Source organism: Anabrus simplex, chromosome 6 (assembly GCF_040414725.1).
Source record: "Anabrus simplex isolate iqAnaSimp1 chromosome 6, ASM4041472v1, whole genome shotgun sequence".
Taxonomy (NCBI): domain Eukaryota; kingdom Metazoa; phylum Arthropoda; class Insecta; order Orthoptera; family Tettigoniidae; genus Anabrus; species Anabrus simplex.
This window is the reverse complement of record NC_090270.1, coordinates 332,046,351-332,071,859: the sequence shown is the minus strand read 5'-3', so window position 1 is coordinate 332,071,859 and position 25,509 is coordinate 332,046,351. Positions and strand designations below refer to the sequence as shown.

The 25,509-nt window shown below is 37.3% G+C and overlaps 1 protein-coding gene across 2 annotated transcripts in view; it reads left to right on the top strand.

Annotated features, from left to right (window-relative positions):
- Positions 1-25,509, top strand: part of LOC136876543 (mitogen-activated protein kinase 15) — a 105,321-nt gene that overhangs the window by 33,345 nt on the left and 46,467 nt on the right. For both annotated transcript variants that reach the window (XR_010860605.2, XM_067150583.2), the window contains exons 3-5: positions 3,034-3,161; positions 7,116-7,276; positions 21,249-21,388. Coding sequence is in view for 1 of the 2 variants with exons in the window: in XM_067150583.2 (XP_067006684.2) it covers positions 3,034-3,161; positions 7,116-7,276; positions 21,249-21,388 (429 nt within the window). In the remaining variant the exon portion in view is untranslated. The remainder of the gene's footprint in view (positions 1-3,033; positions 3,162-7,115; positions 7,277-21,248; positions 21,389-25,509) is intronic.

The window sequence follows — 25,509 nt, the reverse complement described above, 5'->3', positions numbered from 1 at the left end:
ACCAATTTTAATTGGCTAGAAAAATATATTAAATCTGATTGGTTTATAACTTCAGTAGGAAGCCATAGTAGTGCTGATGTCATCACATAAAAAACAAAACAATCTACAAACACTACAGAAATTTGAAACTTCCCTTCAAAATTAATTGTTCGTCCTCTTGCTAGAGGGGGCACATACGCCGATAATAGACTCATATAAACATCAAAGGTCCAATTATCTTCAGATGTGTAGTTCAGGGTTCATAGCACAGATGGCCTTCTAGAAGGTGCGCAGTTCAGATGGACGGAGAAAGTGAATCTCCGGTACAGTTTCGATGGGGTCGCCACCCAAAGGCATTCTAGAGCTACTGCCGGAAATTATTCAGACGCCTTTGTAGCTGCCCCTAACGTGGAAAATACTCTGGTGATGAATAGTGTGCTCGTACTATTCCCAAAGTACTGGGCTGCCTCTTCCTCAATTTCCATTGTTCCGAAGACAATATTCTCCACTTGGAATCCATTGAGGTCTTCACTCGTAACCCAGAGCTGGGACCCTTACCAGATGCTACACACTGGGTCAGTGTGCTCTGAGACTCACATAGGCAGGGGCACTACACCCTGGGTAGGGCTGCCTCTGAAGAGTCTTATGACTACTAGTTATTACCAATTATGGTTTTAATGTAGTGGCTGAGGGTGACCTCACAAAAGTAAGTAAATAAGTAAGTAAATAATTCGTCTTTATTCGTGGCGATGTTAGGGCTCAAGGCCCTCTCTTACACTTAACCACAATATTTAAAATAATTAACATACATATAATATTTAAATACAACAAATCTTTTTAAAATAATATGATACTAATAGAAAATTTGGAGATTGTAATAAAAAACGATTACAGAATGTACAACACGACAATCTAAGTGTACATGATAATTAAATATAAAACTAACACTAATGATAATAAGAGACGGAAACACAGAAAAAAACCTATAACTAGCAAATATATTTCTAATTTTTATGAAAATATGCTCATTCACGCACTCATTCACACTACACACATCGAAAAGTCAGCTAGAAGTATTCAGAAAGTGATTTCGGCAATCCATCTTAAATCTCCTACGAGAACACAAATCCCTAATGGTAGCAGGTAGGGTATTCCACAGCCTCGCGGCAGTGACTACAAAGGAGCGGTTGTAGGTCCTGGAGTGACTGAGAGATATTGTTAAACAGGAGCCAGATCGTGTATCGTGGTTATGATAGGAGGAGAGGTAATTAAATTTTGAAGAGAGATAATTAGGTACATCTGTGTTTAGAACTCCATGCAGAAGAGACATGTGGAGACTGCGACGCTCATGAACACGAAGCCATGACAACTCCCTGTAATAAGGTGAAATGTGAGAACCATATCGCAGCTTAAATATGAATCGAATACAGGTGTTTAAACTCTGTTCAAGCATCTTGTTACTGTCTTGAGATATGTCCGTAAGTACAGTGTCACAGTAGTCTAGAATTGGTAAGATTAGGGATTTTACCAGTTGTATTTTAAGATTTTTTGGAAATATAGTAGAGAAGCGTTTGAGAGGAAAAAGGGATTTCTGCACTTTACGGCATGTATTTGTCACTTGTTCAATCCAATTTAGTGTCTCAGTCATTATAACACTTAAGTTTCTTACTGACGTACAATAGGGCATGACAGTATTATTTAAAATAATTGGGGGTACATGTCTACTTTTTAACAAGTTGAGGTTTATTTTGGTACCAAATATAATAGCCTGAGTTTTGTTAGGATTTATTAACAAGCTGTTATTTTTGGCATAGTCATTCAGTCGTCGTAAGTCAAAATTTACTCTGTCAATGGCTACATCTATGTCTTCTGGATATGAGTGATAATAAATCTGAAGATCATCTGCATAGATATGGTACTTGCTATATTTCAATGCGTCCCCTATGTCGTTCACACTAACAACAAATAAAAGTGGGCCCAAAACTGACCCCTGCGGGACACCTATTGATTTGTTGTGCCATCCTGAGTACATTGTTCCTACTGATACTTGTTGCCGACGGTCAGTGAGGTAGGAGCTAAAAAATTTAAGAGATGTCATATTAAAGTTGAGACTACGGAGTTTCAGCAGTAGTAACCCAGGGCTAACTGTGTCAAAGGCGCTGCTTAGGTCTAGTAGTGTTGCTACAGTCACATATCATTGGTCTATCGCTTGTCTGATGTCGTCCGTAACTCGCGGTAATGCTGTCGCGGTACTATGTCCTTTTTTAAAGCCGGATTGAAAAGGGTCAAGGAGGGAATTTTGGGTCAGGTATACAGTGATTTGTGCATGAATCAGACGTTCGAGTGCTTTTGCGAGGGGTGGCAGGATGGACACAGGGCGGTAATCTGATGGAGAATCCAAGGTATTGTTTTTTGGGATAGGCCTTATTAGTGCGTCTTTCCAAACTAGTCACAAATTTTGCATATAACACCGGACGAGTTGGCTGTGTGGTTAGGGGTGCTCGGCTGAGCTTGTATCCGGGGGATGGTGGGTTCGAACCAATTATCAGCAGCCCTGAAGGAGGTTTTCAATGGTTTTCAATTTTCACACCAGGGAAAAGCTGGGGCTTTACCTTAAGGCCACGGAAACTTCGTTCACACTCCTAGGCTTTTCCTATCCCATTGTCACCATGAGACCTATCTGTGTCGGTGTGACGTAAAGCCAATTATAAAAAGCATATCACAAATAATTTAATTTTTGAAATGTGAGAGAGCAAGTATATTTTAAAATTTGCTAATAGGTGGCAGATAAAGAACTTTAAAAAAAGATTTTCTCCTGAAATATGTAGGAAAATTCCAGTGTAAAATAAAATAGAATGTAGATCTTATATTACTAACTTTCAAGATAATTATTTTTACATACACATGCTTCTCAAAGCAAATTACAATTACCATGATGTCACTAAAGTATCAAAGAATTAAAAGCTTTTTGTACTTTGAAGATGAATTAAATGTAAACAATCGTATTCTTAATTTAATGCTAATAAAATACTGTAATATGATGAATCTTTTCAGATTCTGATCTGCGTAAATTCATTCGGGGAGGACAGTTGCGCCGGGAGTACATCCCTGCAGTAATGGCTCAGCTACTGCAAGGTATGCAGTTCGTCCACTCTGGAAACATTATTCATCGCGACTTGAAAGTAAGTGTTTGTCAACATTACAGCATTAGGTTTTGTTCTGTTTTTTAAAGATATCTTTACAAACATACTTCTTTCATGTAGAAACTACTTCACGAATTGAGCTCAAATTTGGAATGATACATATGGCACCTTCAATCAATCACTACTGATCTGCATTTAGGGCAGTCGCCCAGGTGGAAGATTCCTTATCTGTTGTTTTCCTAGCCTTTTCTTAAATGATTGCAAAGAAATTGGAAATTTATTGAACATCTCCCTTGGCAAGTTATTCCAATCCCTAACTTCCCTTCCTATAAACGAATATTTGTTCCAATTTGTCCTCTTGAATTCCAACTTTATCTTCATATTGTGATCTTTCCTACTTTTAAAGACACCAACTTATTTGTCTACTGATGTCCTCCCACGCCATCTCTCCGCTGACAGCTCGGAACATACCACTTATTACATGCAACTAATCTCATGATTAGACCCGTATTGAAATTTGCTATAAATGCTTACAATATAGTGATTATTTTAATCCACCTATTCAATACAAATTGGTTTTGTGTTGCTAAGCCATATTACAGTTGATCCAATCAACCACAGCATTGTGAAAACAATTTTAGCCAAATTTTTAAATTGTAGTTACTATGTTTTGGATGTCAATGTATTTTAGAATTAAGGGTTACTTCAATTCAACATTGTAATTCATATTGTCATGCTTTTAATGTGTACATAATTCCTATGTTTTTTACATATTATTACTGAATTTGTAAAAACAATCCAAATATGACAGGTCTTAACCTCGAGACAATTATGTAGGCTGAAGATGCTTGTAAATAAAGCGAAACATGTCCCTGTAAATTCGTGTTGTAGTATTATGAACTAGCAACACAAAACCAATTTGTATTGAATAGGTGGATTAAAATAATCACTATATTGTAAGCATTTTATGTACCACTTAGTTGAGCAGCTTGTCTCCTTTCTCACTAGTCTTCCCAGCCCAAACTTTGCAACATTTTTGCAACGCTACTCTTTTGTCGGGAAACAAGTACTTCAGATATGGTACTATATCCCAACCCATTGTCTTCAGTATATCCCCCGAAACCTTATCAATTCCAGCTGCTTTTCTAGTTTTCAACTTTTGTATCTTATTGTAAATGTCATTACTGTCATAGGTAAATTTTAATATTTCTTTAGTATTAGTCACCTCCTCTATCTGGACATTATCCTTGGAACCAACAATCTTTACATACTGCTGACTGAATACTTCTGCCTTTTGAAGATCCTCGCATACACACTCCCCTTGTTCATTAACGATTCCTGGAATGTCCTTCTTGGAACCTGTTTCTGCCTTAAAGTACCTATTATTATTATTATTATTATTATTATTATTATTATTATTATTATTATTATTATTATTATTTATTATTATTACAACTTCCCCCATGCGGAGGCTGCCACAAGGACAAAGTATGTCGACTACACAGTATTTTGTCTTCTAAGTTACTGTTGACTTTGCTAGTGTGCCAGGTAGAAGATTCCCCAAAAGGCTCAGGAATAGATTTGCAATACGGTTCGTCAGATGTTATATAGATGATTGCGGAGTATGGTCACTGAACCTCGTATTGCGGCGATAGCGATGTCATGGAGTCGTGTCCGGCTGAGACCGAGAGAATCCCATAGCTGTACAAGAAATTTAGGGATTGTGCCTCGAGCTCCGATCATGAGTCCATGGACGGAAATATTGTCTAGGTGATATTTATCTTTATAGTAGTTTACAGTTGGCTGGTAAATTGACTTCTTTTCGGCATCCACCTCTTCGGCCTGGCCAACGTGCGACTCGAAGCGTATTGTGGGATCTAAGATTAGTCCTTGCTTGCTAGCTGGTTGAAAGGCTATCATGTCAATACGTCTGTTACTCCCGTCGGTAGCTAGGCCAGAGACCTCTTCGTGCACCGTGAAACCGTGATCCCTCAGCGAGGTCGCAATCATGTGTCGTATTATATGATGGCGGGAATTTCTCAATACCTCCCCGTGAGGGCAGGCTCCCAGGACATGGGCAAGGGTTTCGTGCTCTCTGTGGCAACGCCGACAGAGGGTGTTGTCCTGGGACCTTCCTGGCACGGAGCGAACGGCGCACACGTTCGCTGTCATCTTGATGGCCTCTCTCCATTCCGCACAGGATAAGCCTCGGTGATCTCTTATCCATTTGTTCGCTGGCGTGTATTCCTGGAAGAGTCCGACGCCCTTTCCTTTGTGCGGCAACTTCGTCCATGACTGAACTTCTCTGTCTCGTAGTGTCTGTCGGACCTTCCTTACGTTGGGAAGTAGGGATGACATCAAACTGTTAGTGCTCAACTGTAGAAGTATTGTAAAGAAAGGAATAGAATTAAGTAATTTAATAGATATAGATGGCTCTTCCATTTTTCACTAAAATTAGTGTGGCTACCAATTATGCTTGCCATCATGTTATCCTTAGCTGACTTCTTTGCTAGATTCAATTTCCTAATAGGTTCCTTCAATTTCTCCTTACTTCCACAGCCATTTCTAACTATTTCTTTCCAACCTGCACCTCCTTCTTAGTCTCTTTACTTCCCTGTTATAATATAGTGGATCTTTACCATTCCTTACCATCTTTAAAGGTACAAACCTATTTTCACATTCCTCAATAATTGCTTTAAACCCATCCCAGAGTCTGTTTACATTTTTATTTACCGTTTTCCACCGATCATAGTTACTTATTAAAAACTCCCTCATGCCTGTTTTATCAGCCATATGGTACTGCCTAACAGTCCTACTTTTAAGACCTTCCTTTCTTTCACATTTATTTTAAATTACCACAAAAACAGCTTCGTGATCACTAATACCATCTATTACTTCGTTTTCTCTATAGAGCTCATCTGGCTTTACCAGCACCACATCCAGAATATTCTTCCCACTAGTTGGTTCCATCACTTTCTGAATCAGGTGCCCTTCCCATATTAACTTATGTGCCATTTGTTGGTCATGCTTACTGTTGTTCGCATTACCTTCCCAATTGACATCTAGTAAATTCAGATCTCCTGCTACAATCACATACCTTTCCGTGTCGTTTACCACATAGCTGATTATATTATCAAATAATTCTGAATCTGCGTCAGCGCTACCCTTTCCCGGTCTGCACACTCCAAAGACATCAAGTTGCCTATTATCTTTAGAAAAGAGCCTTACATCTAGAATTTCATGTTTGTCATCTTTTACTTTTTTGGTGGTTTACAAATTCTTCTTTCACCAGAATGAATACTCCCCCTCCCACCATTCCTATCCTATCTCTACGATACACACTCCAGTTCCGTGAGAATGTTTCTACATCCATTATATCATTTCTCAGCCATGATTCAACTCCTATTACATTATCTGATAAATATATATCTATTAAATTACTTAATTCTATTCCTTTCTTTACAATACTTCTACAGTTGAGCACTAACAGTTTGATGTCATCCCTACTTAATTTCCAGTTCCCTGTTCCCTTAACACCGCTCCTTTTGTTTGATACCATCATGCCTGGGACATGTAGTGAAAAAAGAGGCAAGTCTGATAATGTAGACCTGAGATCATTAATCTGAATATTTAGTACACTGCCTAGATTTTTTCCTGTTAAAACAGGAGTCTATTAAAAAGTACTTGGACAAACTTTTCTCTTCAAATTGCATTTTCTTCCACTTATGCAGTTTTTAGAAAGAAAAAAACCCTGTGTTTTGTCACATGTGAGATGAAAACCAAAATACAGGTAATCTGTTAACCTTTCAGACAGACATGTTGACTGAGGTCTTTCATTCTAAAACAGTTACTGGGTTCATGAACTCTTGTAAAGAATTTTTACATAATCTACAAACCTCAGGAATTTAGTGTGAAGAAGTATCCTTTATTTCATTAACATGTGTGATCATTGGAATGTTGGTGAAATTTTGATATTTCCTTTATTTTTTACAGCCAGCCAATATTCTCATTAATAGAAACCATCAGGCAAGAATTTCAGATTTTGGACTTGCTCGTTCCATTACATCAGAATATACAGGAAATGATCCTGTTCTTACTCAATATTGCGGCACAACATGGTATCTTGCACCAGAGGCTCTCCTTGGTTCCAAATGGTAAGTTTACATTAAGTTTTGACTTCATAATAATTTGATATAGCCTACCTTATTCCAGAGACATACATTTGCCTGTAATTACAGTCGAACCTCTATCTTGAACCTCCATACTAGAATTTTCAGTGTCTCGAAGTAGTTTAAATATCCCAGCAGTTTGTCCTATTCTTCACGTGTACTTATTTCTCTATTACTCGAAATTTGGTTACACGAATTTCTCGGCTCGAAGCAAACATTTCCACCCTTGAAGCAAAAAATACTCTGTAACTCAGTTTGTGCAACATTAACTGTACAACATGGCACTTGTGGTTTGTGAGGAACAGTTAACCCTAGACCAGGCGCGCTCGTTGTTTTTTGTCAACCAGCGTGCTATTTTACGCTGTAATTCCTAGAACTTCCAGTCTTTCACCACCTCGCAACTAGTACCTTTGCTCTCACTCTTGACCTTCAGTTCAGTTGAGTTTCGACAACAGTGGAAGCGATGCATGTGTAATTATTTCGAGCAAACTCTTGGAACCTGATGCTGGTTGACAAAGTCAACCCCGTGCTTGGTCATGCAAGTAAAATTTATTTCTTTAAAATTTCCTTTCCTCTGTACTTTTCGGGTAATTGGGCAAAGCCAGGCATAATTACATGTACTGTAGTATATTTCTATTTTAGGTCTCGTTTTGTCAATTATGAAGACATACCTGGCAATTTGAGCCAGTTGTCCGATGAAATAGAGGACTCTGCCTCGAATTTTTCGGATGGGGAGTAGGAAATTATAAATCTATTGGATCAGGATCATAACAGTGATACGGAGCAGGAGGCTGATTTGAACAGTGAGATCTATGAAAATGATAATGAAAGGGAGTTTATCTTCAGGAGAGATGCAGGAGAAATGTGGTCCACGGTAGGCTTTTCAAAACTTCCTTCGAGGGTAGAAGCAAGGAATATTGTAAAAATACTGTCAGGACCGGAATGGGAGGGGAGACGAAGGTATAAACAGAAATTGGCTGTTTCATGCAGTTGAGATGGTCGATGAACTATTAGTATACTGGACTAATTAGTACATTTCTAGGAAGCGGGAGGGAGTGAATTACAGCCGTGAGCGCGATGCTAAATTTGCGAACCACAGTGAAATTATGGCATTGCTCGGGGGATAAGATGTCCAAGAAACATGGCAACAGTTTATTTTTCATCCAGTCATTTTTTTTGCTATCATATCCGATAATTTCATTGTATAATTGTGCAAGTATTAAAATATGACCATTATTTTAATTTAATTATGTATCTACTGCTTAACTCATTTTAAATAGGTGCAGTATTCATGTCCCTATCAGAATTAGTTCACGTGTTCATGATTATCCATTTTAAGTACATCCATATTAATCGCTAATAAGTTTTCAATTTTATTTGGAGAATAACATTGAAACAAAAGATAAAATGCTGTTAAATGAAATGTTTATGCAATTGGAAGCCTGTAAACCACTGGAAACGTAACTGGTTGACAAGGTCAACCGCATGCCCGGTAGTGTCAGAAATTGGCGCGCCCGGTCTAGGGTTAACAAGTAAAGAGTGATGCTGGGAGCTAACATGATGGGAACAGATAAACTAAAACTTCTAGTGATGAGAAAATCGACGAAGCCTCGTTTCTCAGGTGTGAATTACTGGTCATGTACAAAAGCAACCCCTGAAGTTGTGAACGACAAGCTCTATTTATGAATCTTGGCTGCATAGTATTGACGAAGTTTTAACGTGAAGGGAGGAAAAGTAAACCATAACAAAGAGACTAATGGATTTCTTTCCAAGGGTGTTAACGGTGGTATGTTTCTTGTTTCACTACTGTATGTACTGTATCCAGTCTTCTAAAATGATGCTGTAATAAGTGTTATAATTAAAGTAATGCCGTAAAATAGTTAAGAGGGGAATTCCTCAAGGCAGTATTATCGGACCTTTGTTTTCTTATATATATCTAAATGATATGAGTAAAGGAGTGGAATCGGAGGTAAGGCCTTTTGCGGATGATGTTATTCTCTATAGAGTGATAAATAAGTTACAAGATTGTGAGCAACTGCAACGTGACCTCAAATGTTGTGAGATGGACAGCAGGCAATGGTATGTTGATAAACGGGGTTAAAAGTCAGGTTGTGAGTTTCACAAATAGGAAAAGTCCTTTCAGTTTTAATTACTGCATTGATGGGGTGAAAGTTCCTTTTGGGGATCATTGTAAGTATCTAGGTGTTAATATAAGGAAAGATCTTCATTGGGGTAATCACATAAATGGGATTGTAAATAAAGGGTACAGATCTCTGCACATGGTTATGAGGGTGTTCAGGGGTTGTAGTAAGGATGTAAAGGAGAGGGCATATAAGTCTCTGGTAAGACCCCAACTAGCGTATGGTTCCAGTGTATGGGACCCTCACCAGGATTACCTGATTCAAGAACTGAAAAAAATCCAAAGAAAAGCAGCTCAATTTGTTCTGGGTGATTTCCGACAAAAGAGTAGCGTTACAAAAATGTTGCAATGTTTGGGTTGGGAAGAATTGAGGGAACGAAGAGCTGCTCGACTAAGTGGTATGTTACATGTTATAATTCTCATGTTAGGTCCGTATTGAAATGTACGTAAATACAAAGTATGTTCCAAGTGTTTATTTATATATCCACCTTAACATTTTATAATAATATTTAATTTCTAAAAAGATCTCTTTGTATTGAATAGGTGGATATATAAATAAACACTTGTAACATACTTTGTATTTAAGTGGTATGTTCCGAGCTGTCAGTGGAGAGATGGCATGAGACGACATCAGTAGACAAATAAGTTTGAATGGCGTTTATAAAAGTAGGAAAGATTACAATATGAAGATAAAGTTGGAATTCAAGAGGACAAATTGGGGCAAATATTCATTTATAGGAAGGGGAGTTAGGGATTGGAATAACTTACCAAGGGAGATGTTTAATAAATTTCCAATTTCTTTGAAATCATTTAGGAAAAGGCTAGGAAAGCAACAGATAGGGAATCTGCCACCTGGGCGACTGCCCTAAATGCAGATCAGTATTGATTGATTGATTTTGTATATTTTTAAATACCGGTTCTATTAGAAATAATGTATTCAGTATAAGCCCATAGATATGTGTGATTAAATTATGTGGTATACATGCTCAAAAACGGTATTATATATACCTCAAAATTTCAATAACTTCAAATAAAATTTAGATCCCGAGGATATTAGAGATTTCTATAGAACACTTTCCCGCCTTTTCAATATTTTATATATTTTATTATACTTAATTACTGTACATGATTTGAGAGCTAACTACTCTCTCCTTCATTGGTGCCAAAACATCAAATAATCTTTGGACTTGTACATTGCTATGAATATATTTATCAACAGAATAATATATATAAATCTTGAAATTAAAATATTTCCTTGTTTCATCTTTACTTACTATGTCATTTATTACAAACTTTAAAATAAAATGTTTCAAATCATAAATGAATAAAATCTATTAAATTAGTCACTATATGCTAACATTTTAAATCTGCTCTGCTCTTGAAAATTGCATCCTTATTTACATCTAAAAAAGAAATGTTTTTTGTGTCTAAATTTATCTTTACTTTGTCTTTTAGTAAAACACTTAAAGATAGAATAATTTTCAATTTGTAAAGTAAGTAACACCTATTTAGTCACTATGTTGAACTTGAAATATTTTCTGCAATCTTTTTGAAAATTTCTCCTTTCCTTAAGTCTGCTATATTTCTCTCACATAAATATGAATTTCTTCCTCTTAATCCCATCCAAATTTATCCATGAACAAAATATCATTAGACTAGTCTGAATCAAACAAACATATTCTTGCTCTTCGCTTGCTGTCAATGACCTTTCATTGATAAATTTGGTAACCAGTTGAAACTGAAGAATTGGACGGTCAAAATGGCTAGCATGGTCAGACAGGATCTGTTCTAATCTACTTCTGTCCTCTTCAATAGGTGATCAAAATGATTTCTCAGAACCTCTCTGATGTCCTGTTCTTTTCTGGCCAGGTTTCCATTAGGATCCTAAATTCCTTTGATAGTTTCAACTGAATTCCTTTTGTTTTTGATGACTCTGAACAATAGTTTCATATTGCCTCTGCTGTCTTCCTTCAGTTTTCGAGTAAATTTCTCCCAGCACTTTATCTTCTCTTCTAGTACTACTACACTTTTAACTCTCAATTTTTTGTCCCAGTAAACTTGCTTGAGGTCTCTGATCTCCCCTCATCCCTTACCTGTTCTGGCTTGGATTTCTATCCCGTTCTTTTTGTGCCATGTTCCTTTCTTTTTTTGAGGATCTTACTCTCTCATTCCACCAGGGTGTCTGTTTTTTCCCTTACTCTCGCACTTTCTTTCCTCAAACCTCAATTGCTTCTTTTATAAAGGTGTTTTTAAATTTTGTCCACTCTAGCTCACCACTCGCCGCTTCTTCCGTAGGCAGTTGTCCTCTTATACTGTCCTGATAGTCGGTCCTTTATCCAGTCTGTTATAGTTCCCATACCTTAATCTTAGATAAATTCCTGGTTATCTTTGGTACATTGTCTTTGAGAACTGCTACTAATAACTGGTGGTTTCTGTTGAGGTTCTCACTTGGAATCACCTTGACATCAGTCGCAAGTCTACATCTTTCTTTATCTGTAATGACATAGTCAATGACAGTCTTGCTCTTTCCATCCCAGCTGTAACTGGTAATCTTGTGACTGATTCTTTTGTTGAACCAACTGTTTTTTACTACCAAACAGTTTCTTATGCAGAAGTCTAGGAGATGTTTGCCTACCAAATTTCTTCTCCCATAGCCATGTGATCCCATCACCTTCTCATACACTCCTGTCTGTCCCGAGCTGTGCGTTGAGGTCCCCGATGATGATTGCTCTCTCTTCACCGATGATCTCTTGTAGGTCTTCGAGAAACTTGTTCTTTTCATCTTGATTGCAACCCATCTGAGGGGCACACACTTGCACCAGTGGCAGCTTCTCTTTCCCAAGGTGAACTGTTGCATTTATCCTCTCATTGATGTACTGGATCTCTGTAATACCATCTAACTCTTTAGACAATATCAATCCTACTCCATTTCTCATCTCTGTTTCCATTCCAGTAGTGGATATAGTTTTTCAACTCTTTCTTCCCTTTACCTTTCCATTTAGTTTCACTCAGTCCTAGGATTGATATCTTCCTTCTCTCCACGATATCCACTAACTCTTCACATTTCCCAGTCGCTCAGTATATTGATTGTTCCTATTCGAGTGTCTTCTCTGGGGTTGTTGCACAATTGCAAGGCTTGGCCTATCATCAGGCTGTAAGCCATCATACCTGGCGTGGGTTTGCGGGTGCTATCTTCTACTCAAGAGTTATTTGTTTGCATCTTAGGCTCAAAGCGATTGTAGTTGCTCTCAAACTGACTTGCTAGGCCTAAGGTTAGAGAAGATTTTCTGTCAGAGTTATCTCCCTTAGCCTTTAACAGTCTCCTGCCACATCTGCAAGGCAGCAGCTTCCAGCTGAATTTGTCATTTCCTACACAATGGCTTGAACAAACCCCCTAAGGGTGAACTTCTACCCATAGCCATTGGTTTTCCCTTAGTTTGTCAGGTTTCGTAACAACTGCCCAACCCTTGGACAGACAGTCACAGGTAGTACAGTCTCCTGTTGCATATGGTAGCAGGATTTACCTGACCCGACAGCCCCTAAAACTAAAAGAAAATAGATCCTACCAAGCTAATCAACAATGATAATTACCAATAAGCAACTGAAAAAATAAAGATCACAGATAAACTTGAAAACTTGGTACACAACATTAAACAAACTTCAGAAGATCTAGCTCCAATTAAATCATGTAAAAAACACCAATGGTGGAACAGTGAATATGAAGTGAAGAAAAGACATCAGGCATGACTATACATCAGTCCCAAAAATCAGAAATATCCTATCAATCTAGTGAAATGGAGAAAAACTACCAAAGGCTTAAGAAAAATACAGCATCATAAGAACACACTGCAATTAATTGAAGAAGAATTCAATAAAATTCATTCAAGGAACTACTACAAAACCTTCAGAAAACAGCTCCAAAAATATGAGCCCCGACCCTATTGATGAAGGATGAAAATAGTAAGCTAGCTCATAACAATAAAGACAATGCAGAAATTCTGGCTAAATATTTCAACCTTCTAAATTGTGAGGAACCTGCAGAAATCCTTCATTTGGGACACAAACACCCCAGTAAAACACCACCAGAAAACATCATTCCCTCTACAATAAAGGAAGTCTACTTGTTTTCATAGCCTTTTCTTAAATGATTGCAAAGAAATTTGAAATTTATTGTATTTCTCCCTTAGTAAGTTATTCCACTCACTAACTCCCCTTCTTGTAAAAAAATATTTGCTCCAATTTGTCCTCTTGAATTCCAACTTCATATTGTGATCTTTCCTACTTTTAAAGACACCACTCAGACTTATTCGTCTACTGATGTCATTCCACGCCATCTCTCCACTGACAGCTCGGAACATACCACTTACAAGTAACAATTCTAATTATTGTTCGATATTGAAGATGACGCTAGGCATAGAATCTCAAGGATAATTTAATAAAACCACCTATTCAATACTTTCCACGTTTATTGTGGTTTGAATCTGCGTGTATTTATGTAGACTTATCAGGTCAGGTACATGTTTCACCCATTATTTGGGCATCTTCACCCTGTAGACAACCTTTAGGTCAAGGTTTTGGGACCTTTTTAACCATATATAGTATAATTAGGAATGTTAATGATTTCTTGAGACTAATTTGACAGGATAATAATTTTAAAAATGTGAACAAAACATAACTGTAACATAAATTAATGGTGTTTTAACACAAATAAAAACTTGTTGGTCCTATTCTATCTTAACTTAAAAATATGTTCAAAACTAAAGTGGATCTTCTTCCTCTATCATAAGTCTTGAGAAAAGAGGATATTGATACTGGGGCTTATTTGACCCACATTTCATTTTCATGTTCTTGATGTAACTGATGTTGAAATGTGTTGTCAAACACTAGTGGAGATTTAAAACCGATTGTTACAGTATATATTGCCTGATCAAGAACGTTGTTGTGAATAAGTGTAAGCATCTTGACTTCGGGTATTATGTAACAAGGAATTGTAAAGAGTACAATATTAGGCTTTCTTAGTTTTGGGCTGCTGCTTAATTGAGAAGGAACATTCTAGACATTTGATACAGTCTTGTATGAATATCATTCCCATTGTGTTGCTCGGTCTTTGGGAGGGATCTTAAGATTATCTGTAATGAAGTAAAAAAGAAATTTTAATTAACAATTTAGAGCACGCGTTGTGACAAAATGTGTTAAACTAACGTCTCATAACTGTAAAATGACTTACTTGTTCAATTCATACCTGTCTGTTCTGGCAGTGCCTATCTTAACATTTCTACTTTTGATGTTGTATTGGTGCAGTGATGGAGAGGTGGGGCATGGAGGGAGAAGGGGTGGGGGGGGGTAGGCTGGTCTATGGGTGTATGTGCTATTGCTGGAGGGGAGTTTCTAGAAGCGATATGGGCAGGCTTAACTTTTGGCATGGTGGGTGACGTATTTGTGTGTTGAGATTTAAATACTTGAGGGATTTTGTTTTGATTTGAATTCACGATATTAATCTAGGTGCTAACTCCTACAAAAGATTTTTAATTTTGTTGACATCATTAAGATTTTAATTTTTATTATAGGGCTGGTCCAAAAAGATGTGTAGGTTTTCCAGTTCATTCCTTAATTTCCCTCTACCTATGCTTCTAATAAGATTTTTCTCTACGGATGTAAAGTGATGGCTCGTTTCTCTCATATGTTGGCTCATCGCTGAGTACTTGTGTTTTTGAGCATTACCGTGTTTTGGTGGATCAGCAGAGGTGAAAGGAGGTGCGGGCTGGAATGGGTCTAACTACAAGTCCAAAAGATGAATTTAAAATTTACATAAAGATTATATTTTCAACTGATAACAAGATTTAACAATTTTCACTAGGTGAAATAACAAAGAAAAATCAGGTACAATGAAACTTTACAAACGAAAGCACAAGTTAAGGGGTTTTACAATTCTGGGCTACGAGCCCCAAAGTTTAACAATTTCTAAGCTCTCAGCTCACAACCACAAATTACCAAAGGGCAGAAAACCCCTAATTACATGGAGCATTTGCTCCTACCATGTAATGTCAAGCCTCCTAGAGGCACCTTTCAAAATACCAGAAAGAGCTGACCCGCTCTCAATCGTCCAAGCCTATTAAAGGCAATAACAGCTTATTACACTTAACTGCCATCAAGGCACAACTTATAATGGAACAGGGGTACCTCGTACCCAATCTACTGGGCCTCCTCAGGAAGGAAAACAAAAAACGGGTTAAATTAATGGCCCAAAATAAAAGATTGAATGGAGGTGAGTACTTGCACTCCTACATGAAAGCTTGTTAAAACCTAAGTGGCGCTAAGCCAATACACAGGGGTTATTCCCACGCTATATAGGTGACTTGTATAAGAAGATTTTAACACATTAGGAAAGATTAGAAAATCAGTTACGAAAATATAGTCACCTCAAGTCAAAATGAAGGGGAGCTCGAGAGGGTAAAGCACTCTCTATCCCCGATTTACATTTAAAGTAATAAGAAAATGTTTACATAAGCCGGCACTAAGTTACATTTTTAAACAGGTAGGATACTTTGAAAAGGTTTCAAACCTTCCCCGGGGGTTAAACTGCTGACCAAGAAAGAAATAAAGATGTTAAGAGGCCATTACCTTTGCTGAGTAGCTGCTGCTCGAAGGAAGAGGCGCAACCCGCCCCCTGCTATACTTCCATACACTAAGCTAGATGTTGTTGAAGTGGCGAAGAGCCGAGAAAATCAGCAGTTTTTAAACCCTCGTGGAAGATTCAAGACCTTTCATGAATAATAAAGACACACCCACTCAACTTTATTGGGTAGCTAAGAGTTACACATGGAAATTCGAAGAAGAAACCTCTGATAGGTGGAAAATTAATTACAGAAATTACTGATTGGCTGAGTTCAAAACAGGCAGAAAGAAAGCTTAATATTGCCAACCCACAAATGAAAGAACAAAATTTAGTGAAGACCAAAACTTATAAATACAAAATTTCTTCAACAAAAGTTCCTTCACTTTGCACCAGGGTGCATACTCAGTTTTTGGTAGAGACATCTGTGAGAGAATGTCCACACTTCTTGATAATTAGTAAACAAAAATAATTCGAAATTAACACAGTAAGATCTTCAGATAAACGGTTGAATTAATTCAGTTTTAAAGTTCAGAGTTTCAGCTGTAGGGGAGAAATTTTAGGCGGAAAATTCAAATGTGCGGCGTATAGGTGTACCAACTGGTACAATAATGTTCCAAATCTTGTGCAAAGGCTCCGTCCAGTTTTACCTATATAAGAAAAATTGCATTGTGTACATGTTAGTTTATATATGCCAGATCTTGAATAATGGTTGCCATTGTAATTGACCTTTTTGTGGTTAAAAAATGTGTTTTGATTGGTGTTAAATGTCCTGAAGGCTATATTAATGTTGTGCTTATTTAAAGTATTTACGATCTGATGGACGGCTGAGTTATTTTATGTAAATGTGGAGAAACTTTTTTTTTTTAGGTTTGTCCAGGACGAGATTAGTGGACAATTTAATTTTTATTTTATTAATTAAACGGTTAACCATATCAATTTTAAACCTGTTGAATTGTGCAAGATTCCTTATGTATTTCAGTTAAATTTTTAAATTCTTGGGAGAAAGGAATTTTAAAAGCTCTATAAATTGAATTATAGAAAGAGGCTGTTTTTGGGATTTGGGGTGTAGGGATGAATTCATAATAGTTAAGGGAGGGGCTGTAGGGATGAATTCATAATAGTTAAAGGATTGTGTGTAGGTTTCCTGTATATTCAAAAATCGAAGGTATTATGTCCGCATGTAACTGTTAAATCCAAAATGTTCAAGGAATTCTTGACCTCATCCTCTTTAGTAAACTTAACTTTGGGATCAATTTTGTTTAGGGGACTGCAAAATCTCATAACTATTAGTGGCATCTTTGTCAAAAATTATGAAAGTATTGTCTACAAATCTGAGCCATAAACATATGCCTTTTGTGTTATAATTTTTGTGTGTTTTATTGTATCCATATAAATGTCTGCTAGGATGCCAGAAAGAGGGGGGGGGGGGTCACCCATCGCTAAACCTTTTTGCTGGTAGAACTTTCCATTGAAAGATAAATAGTTACTGTTTAAGACAAAATTTAAAATCTTCATGAATTCTTCAGTTTCCATCTCACTAAGGCCGCTGTGTTTGATATTATCATTCATGGTTCTTACAGTTTCTTTGGTAGGGATGTTTGGGTACATATTTACATCATATAGGAGGACATTGTGTGATTGCGCCGCAGGTTAAACTTGTTTGGAATTTCGCAAAAAGTAACTGAAATTTTTAAGGGATGTTTATTATTGAATATGTAATTATTTTTAGAAAGCCGTGAATGAATTTTGATACTTTATAGGTGGGGCTGTTTCTACAATTTGATAGGGCATATTGGAATGTCCTTATGAATCTTGGGTAAGGCTCTGGCTGTCGGAATACTAAGGTTCATATTAAAAAGTTATTGTTGTTCTTGTTCATTGAAAAGAAAGTTAGAACTTCTTATTAGAGTTTTTAAATTTTGCTGGATTCTTGTGGTTGGATCTTTGACTATATGTTCTTAAAAAATTGTTTTTTGAATGTATGTTTGATCTAGAACTGTGGATCCTCCTTTATTCGCTTTTGTGACAATGTTGTCGTCCATTTTCTTTTTTTTTACATTCTGGATTAATTCTTTGTGGTTGAAATTAAAATTAGCGTTTATTTCTTCTGCTAATTTTGGTTATTTCTTTTTTACCTCAAATCTAGTACCATTTTGTGTCTCCAAAGGGAGTTTAGAAATATTAGCCTCGATCTTAGCTACTGTATTGATAACATCCGTTTCTTTTCTCTTGCTAGGCCAGTTATGTTTTAAGCCTCTACTCAAGATCCTCATGTCTTCTTCAGAGAACTGAACATCTTGTCAAATTAACTACTGTAGGTGTGTTGTCCTGAGAGCGAACTGCTTTTTGAGCGTCTAAACAACGCTTAGGAAACCATAATCGAGATGCTATTGAGATAGTTTCTTGTCAAGAGTAGCTTGCTTCCTATCCAACAAAACAATTTGTCCACATGTAGTTTGAAAGAGTTCCATTCTAACGAATGTAAAGCCTGAGCTAATGCTAAATGAACTTTACATAACTGCATATTTAAAAGTGACTTCTTTTTATATGACGCTTTAATTTCATTTCTTAACCAAATGTCATTGACTTTGTTTTGAACTCTATTCAAACTTTTGTGAAGTTTTTTTGCTGTATAGGCTTCAAAAACTTTGGGATCAATTTTAGTTCTAGATACTGTTTTAAAAAGACTGTCATTTGTTAGTTTAAAAATCTTGACTTTAAGGTTGAAGTACCTATTTACAGTATTTTGCCTGATTGGCTACCAAATTACAAGTAACAACTCTCATTTGGTAACAATGATGTAACAATCCCAGCTTCCTTACTAACGATATTATTCCTTAGCTTGTCCAGTTTGTTTTCTTGAATTTTGGAACTCTGGAACTTCATCTTGGATGCCCACAACCTTGATGAATCTTTCTTCGTGAGTGCAGGTTTCAATACCATATGATAAGATTGGTATGAAGTACTGATTGAACATCACCAGCTTCGATTTTGTTGTTACTTTGGGATCCCAGAGGAGTGTTCGTACTTGCTGGTAAAAGTGAGAGCTCTTCTGCACTCTATTTGCCACCTCCTTAGTAGCTAGTGTATCTAGAGATATTACACTGCCGAGGTGTGTAAAGCTTTCCACCCTTTATAGTGGATGGTTTCCTAGCATGATGTTTGCTGGTCGTCCATCTGTTTATCGCCATCCCTACTGTTTTGCGTTCGCTTATCTTGAGATTGAACTCCTGGAAGTGAACCTTCCATTCATTGAGTCTCGACTGTACTTGTTCCTCAGTTTCTCCCCAGATCATAAAATCATCAGTAAAGGCCAGAGGTTTTCTTAATGTTCTTAATTGTCATCCATGATGGTGATAAACAATAATGGGGATAGTGCACTGCCTTGCTGGTCTCCACTTTCGGTCTTGAACCAGCATGAATGTCGGTCACCCAATCTCACACAGCTGGTAACAGTTCTCATACAGCATCTGAACTTTCCTCATCAGTCCCTCTGGCACATCTCTTTTTCTCAGGCATTCCCATATCTCCTCCCTTGCAATGCTGTCATATGCCTTTTCAATGTCAAGGAAAACCATAAACAAATCTTTGACTTTTTCCTAATATTTTTCCATTAACATATGGACACTGAAGATTAGGTCTGTTGTGGACCTGTTAGGCCTGAATCCATACTGTTCCTCTTCAAACTGTGGCTCTAAGATGACTTGCAATCTGCTCTCTAAGATTTTCTCAAGAATCTTAAGCCCATGAGAAAGGAGTGTTATTCCCCGGCAGTTGGAGCATTTTTGGCAATTTCCTTTCTTAAACAGGGGGATAATGACACCCTTGCTGCAATCAGGTGTCTTGCAATCTTTACAAACTGCATTGAGTACTCTGTGTAGCTACTGTAAACCCTGGACTCCTGCTGCTTTAATCATGTCCGTGCTGATTTAGATTCCTGGGGACTTCTCTTGTGGCATCTTAGGGCTGCTTCTGTTTCTGCCCATGTAATGGGAAGTTCCTCTGCAGATTTCAACAGCTGGTTCTTTTGTTCTCTGATCTGCTTCTGTCCTGTTCAATAGGCAATCAAAATGATTCCTCAGAACCTCTCTGATGTCCTCTTCTTTCCTGGCCAGGTTTCCATTAGGATCCTAAATTGCTTTGATGGTTTCAACTGAATTCCTTTCGTTTTTGGTCACTCTGACCAATAGTTTCATATTGCGTGTTGTCTTCCTTCAATTTTTGAGTAAATTTCTCACAGCACTTTATCTTCTGCTCTTCTGCTACTCTTAACTCTCAATTCCTTGTCCCAGTAAACTTGCTTGAGGTCACTGATCTTCCCCTCATCCCTTACCTGTTCTGGTTTGGATAAAATAAAATAAACATAATTTGAGCTTAAGGCACCCTTGGTGGGTGTTGAAGCTTGCCCTGTTGATCAAGCTGGGAAACAAACTAATCCATCAGGGGTTGAGAAGATTTGGATGTAGAACTGGGATTAACAAGAGAACTGAATCTATCTGAAGACAGCACTGTGTGAGGACATGGAGATTGTCCTGGTCCTTTTGCATTTACTTTGTTGTTCCCTCTTCCTACACTGATCTTATTGTTTCTTCTATAGGGTTCCTTATGTTCCTATTCTATACATGGCTTGTGTTCCTATTCACGTTACTTAATTACATGACTTATTACTATTTGTTTTCCATTAGTCAAGTGTCAGGTTTACTTATGGTGCTTATTCCAAAGACGAGGGCTCTCATACACTCTAAGTCTCATGCATGCAAACTGAAGGGCAGAGGTCCAGTGCACCATGACTCGGCTCTGTTTGGACCAGCGTTTTTTTTTGTCGGGGCAACTCCGCTAAGCTTGGCTGAAATCTGTTGGTGGTGGAGCGCTGTAGAACGAGGGAGACAGTCTTAGGGAAAGAGACAGCGCTATTCCTGAAAATCAAGGATTGGGGTTTCTGAACCCTCATAAACCTAGCGAAGTCGTTTTTGCACCTTGTGCCGTGCAACGCACCAGTGCATCCTCTTTTGAGAGACCCTGCTGAAGACAATGGACTGCATATATCAGTATAAACATCAAGGAAGCTGTTAGTACAACTCCTAGCTGAACTTGTTCCTGTTGAAGTAATTAGTTGTTCCTAAGATAGTGTGCAATAAGCATGGACAAGTGTTTCTCTTGAGCTATTTCTATGTATCCTTTAATATGCTTTACTTTCACAGGTATACAGTGAGTGCTGATATGTGGAGTCTCGGATTAATCCTGGGTGAAATGCTGACTGGTAAACCAATCTTCACTGGTGACTCTCAGATGGGAGTAATGGAAAGTATACTGTCCTCTGTTTCTTGTCCAGCGCCAAGAGGTAAGTATAAGCCTTCAATATCCGTGCCGTGTAATGCTGTCTTCCTGCACTGAAGATGTTTCAGGCAACACAGAATGCACTTTATGTTGCTACTTTCTGGTCAAGATTGATGTGAAGTGCTTTGATTTTTATCTGTGTTATAGTTCATTTGTTGTGCATAGCTGTGTAAATATTTCTGATAAGATGATGTCAACATTTTTTTTTTTTTTGTAAAAATTTACTGGAGAAATGTCCAGTCAATAGTTTCATTTTAATTTTAGTAAAAGTAAGAAGATTGGTAAATGCTAGAATTTACTGGTAAAACCATTTACCATCTGATTTGGTTTGAAATTTGATATGCATAGATTTTGAACTTTAATCAAGACATTGGTAAATAATAGGATTTACCTGTGTGAACTGCTAAAACCCTATTCATTAAAATATTTTACTAAAGTTTGCCATTCTTTACATATCTTCCACTATTACATATGCATTTTTTACTAATTTTTTTCATTATTGGTTTAGGATCTACTTAAAAAGGCTATAGCAAATCACCTTACCAATCCTTTTAAATTGCTGAGTAGTTACATAAATGTAACGTTACATAAATGTCCTAATTCACCGATTCACTGAAGTTCATAAAATCTGTTACATATAACATCACTCCTTCTGATGCAAAGCTGCACAAGAAACACTACTAATAAGTCTCTAAGATGACCATGACCTACATGCGCACAATACTCAACAGACTGAAGCTACGCAGCGGTGAGCAGACTGAGAACAAAAAATTGCCATCAAAGAAACATATCTCCATCTGCACGACAGAGATGGAAATCTTCAATGCAGCTTTTAACAGATTGCATGGATAAATCCTAAGATTTACCAATGTCTCTTGGTTAAAGTTTGAAATCTATGCATATCGTAAGAAATTTGGGACTATTACCACACCACAATGGTAAATGTTCTGTTTTACTGGTAAATTCTAGAATTGACCTATCTTCTTACTTTTCTAATTATAAACATGGCTTATTAGGTAAGGCATCCTAAGGTTCATAAGTACATTATTATTTTAAATGTTTCATTTGGATAATCGATTCAGATTACCTGTTGTTGGATCCTGCTCTATACCACCTTACAGGCACAGTAAAATTAATTCAGTTGGATATCTTTTAGAAGAGTAGAATGCCAAAATTGGAACTTAAAAATGTCGATTAGCTTGAGAGAAGGTAAATTTCGAATTCAGGAGGACAAATTGGGGCACATATTCATTTATAGGAAGGGGAGTTAGGGATTGGAATAACTTACCAAGGGAGATGTTCAATAAATTTCCAATGTCATCGAAATCATTTAAGAAAAGGCTAGGAAAACAAATACGGAATCTGCCACCTGGGTGACTGCCCTAATTGCAGATCAGTATTGATTTTTGATTTGATTTTTTTTTTTTAAGATCCTGAGTTTTAGGTATGGGATAATGTGACCTCACTGTTGCATTAAGACCGGATGTCATGTGCCACCTCTAAGTGTTCTTCAGCATCAGCACAGTGTTTGGAATGAATAATGTCCAGAAAAGTGAAGCTTTATCAATTTGATCCAAAGTGAAAAAATCTGGACTAGAAAACTAACCACTGGCAACTGTCATTTTGGAAAGACAGGGAAACAGACTGGTGTAAGTGCAAACAATATGCAGTGATGCCCACTGCTGCTGATAGTTCCTGTTGTAGACAGACTGAAACAATAAATGATATGCATTGAAATGTGACTTGCAATGTTTGATATGAGGATTTTTCTAATATTGTAAACTTACAATGTGTTAAATACTACAAATTGTCTCCATATGTGGGTAAATTCATGGACTCCACTGGGAAGAGAGAAGTTACACCATCTTCTGTAGTGAAGGCAATCTGAGAACAATATACCCAAAAAGGTACATATGTAGGATTCTGAGCTGCTGAGGGTCAAGAAATGGAATACTTTGAATAATAACAAATTTAGAAGTATATTTAGAATATTTTGAATTGCTTCATAATATATGTTGACTGCTTTGCAACAGGAACAGGTTTCATTCCTCTTATATTTAGCGTGGCACAGAACACATGTTTTCCAGTTTTGTTAGGGGTTTGGTTTTATATTTGATAGTTCATAGTCCTGCTCTCCGAAACATGAAATGTGTGGAGCATATGAAACTGTCAGGTTGGTGAGAAAGTAGACACTTAAGTTTTTATTGGTTAGTGCGATATAGCTCTGGAGATTTGTCGATTGGAGAATCTGTGAAATTCTAAACCTTTTTCCTTCAAAGTTTTTGAAGTGTTTGCATGGTTAGAACCATACACAAGACAGTAAATCACATTTTCACTTAGTTGTCATTTACAATACCTTCCGAACATACAGTGGCTCGCTCTCTGCTAAACCTACTAGTAACGCACAGGAAGTGGCTCACCAAGAGTGACGTCACTCGCTCAAGTGCCGCGGCCATTTTCTGTTTACACCTCCTGAACAATGTAAAATAATGCAATAGGGTTTTCATCATGTTGATAAAAATTTAATCTTTCATTTAATGAATTAAGAAAATAACACTAAGATAAGTTGTCTAGGCACTTACCTGTGCTAACCTTTTCATTTCTACTAAAGTTCTGCTTCCTATGTATAGTTTCAAAATTGACTTGCTGAGATTTGGCTGTATGGTTTGTGTTGTATAGCTGCGATCTTACATTCGGGAGACGGTGGGTTTGATTCCTATATATATATATATTTAATGTTAAGAACTTCATCTTTGGTCTGTACTGAATAGAGATCAACAAACAATGTGGAATGCAATAGATCCACCTTTTCAATACAAAATATGCTGCTAATTTAAAATTACATTACTTTATTTGGTACTGCTTTCAATGTCTGACGCCATCAGCCAGTTTGACCAGTTATTATTCTACTACCCAAGTAATACTCATCTACTGTACTTCCTGTACTTAATTCCCTCACGTTGGCTGTGCGGTTAGGGCCAAGCAGCTGAGACCTTGCATCTAGGAAATAGTGGGTTTGAAATCAGCCCTGAAGATGGATTTCTGTGGTTTCCCATTGTTACACCAGGAAAATGCTGGGGCTGTGCCTTAAGGTTACAGAGACTTCCTTACCACTTCTAGGTCACCCCTATCCCATCATTGCCATAAAACCTATCTGTTTCAGTGGGGCGTAAAGCAAAGTTGTAAAAAAATTTTTTTTTTTTTTCAAAATTGCAATTTCCTTCTGTTCTTTAACACCCAACTTTGATGGCACTCATTTTGTTCTGGATTAATTTATCTTTCCTTCTCGACCAGGTGTATGAATAAGTTTTTGCCAATTTTCAAGGTAAATTCATTTTTTGTTAATTCAAAATATTGGCCATCAGCTTATACAAATTTCATCCATCTTGCAGGTCAATTATGAAAATTCATGCCAGAAAAAACTGCTCGTCTTTTGCGGCAAATCATTCGTCAATTTTACAACTTCCTCGAAATTGCTGAAGCGCTACTCTGTGAGCGCGTGCCCCACTGATGTGAAGAGTTGATAGACGGCACCAGTGTAAGGGAGTATGGCGGGTGCGGAAGGATGTGCCATCCAAGCGATTTTAAGGTGTCTTTCACTGGTTTTGCTGTGCGAGACGGCACACTGTCCTGTAAAAAAATCACTTTGCCATGTTTTCTGGCCTGTTCTGATCATCTTTCAATGAATGCATGATTTAAATTAATATTTTATTTTAGTGATAGCATTGTTCATTAACAGTTTTGCTGGGCTTCAAGATTTCATAACACACAATACTGCTCTGGTCCCACCAGACACAAAGCATGATCTTCTTGGGAAAGCGATTTGGTGTTGGTGTTGAAGGACTCCCTTTGCCAGGTGACAGCCACAATTTTCTCTGCTTCAGGCTTTCAAAATCTTTTTTTCATCACCCATCACAATTCAGTACAGAAATGATTCTTCCTTGGCACTGAGGCAGCATTTCACAAGTGATTTTGTGACTTTCCATTTGCAATTCATTCAAATTGTGTGGGACCCCTTTACAGAGTTTACCAATCTTTCCCATTGCTCATAAACATCTGCCGATTGTTTCTTGTGACAAATTGAATGCTTGTGCCAATTGCTGTTGAGTTTGAGTTGGTCAACAT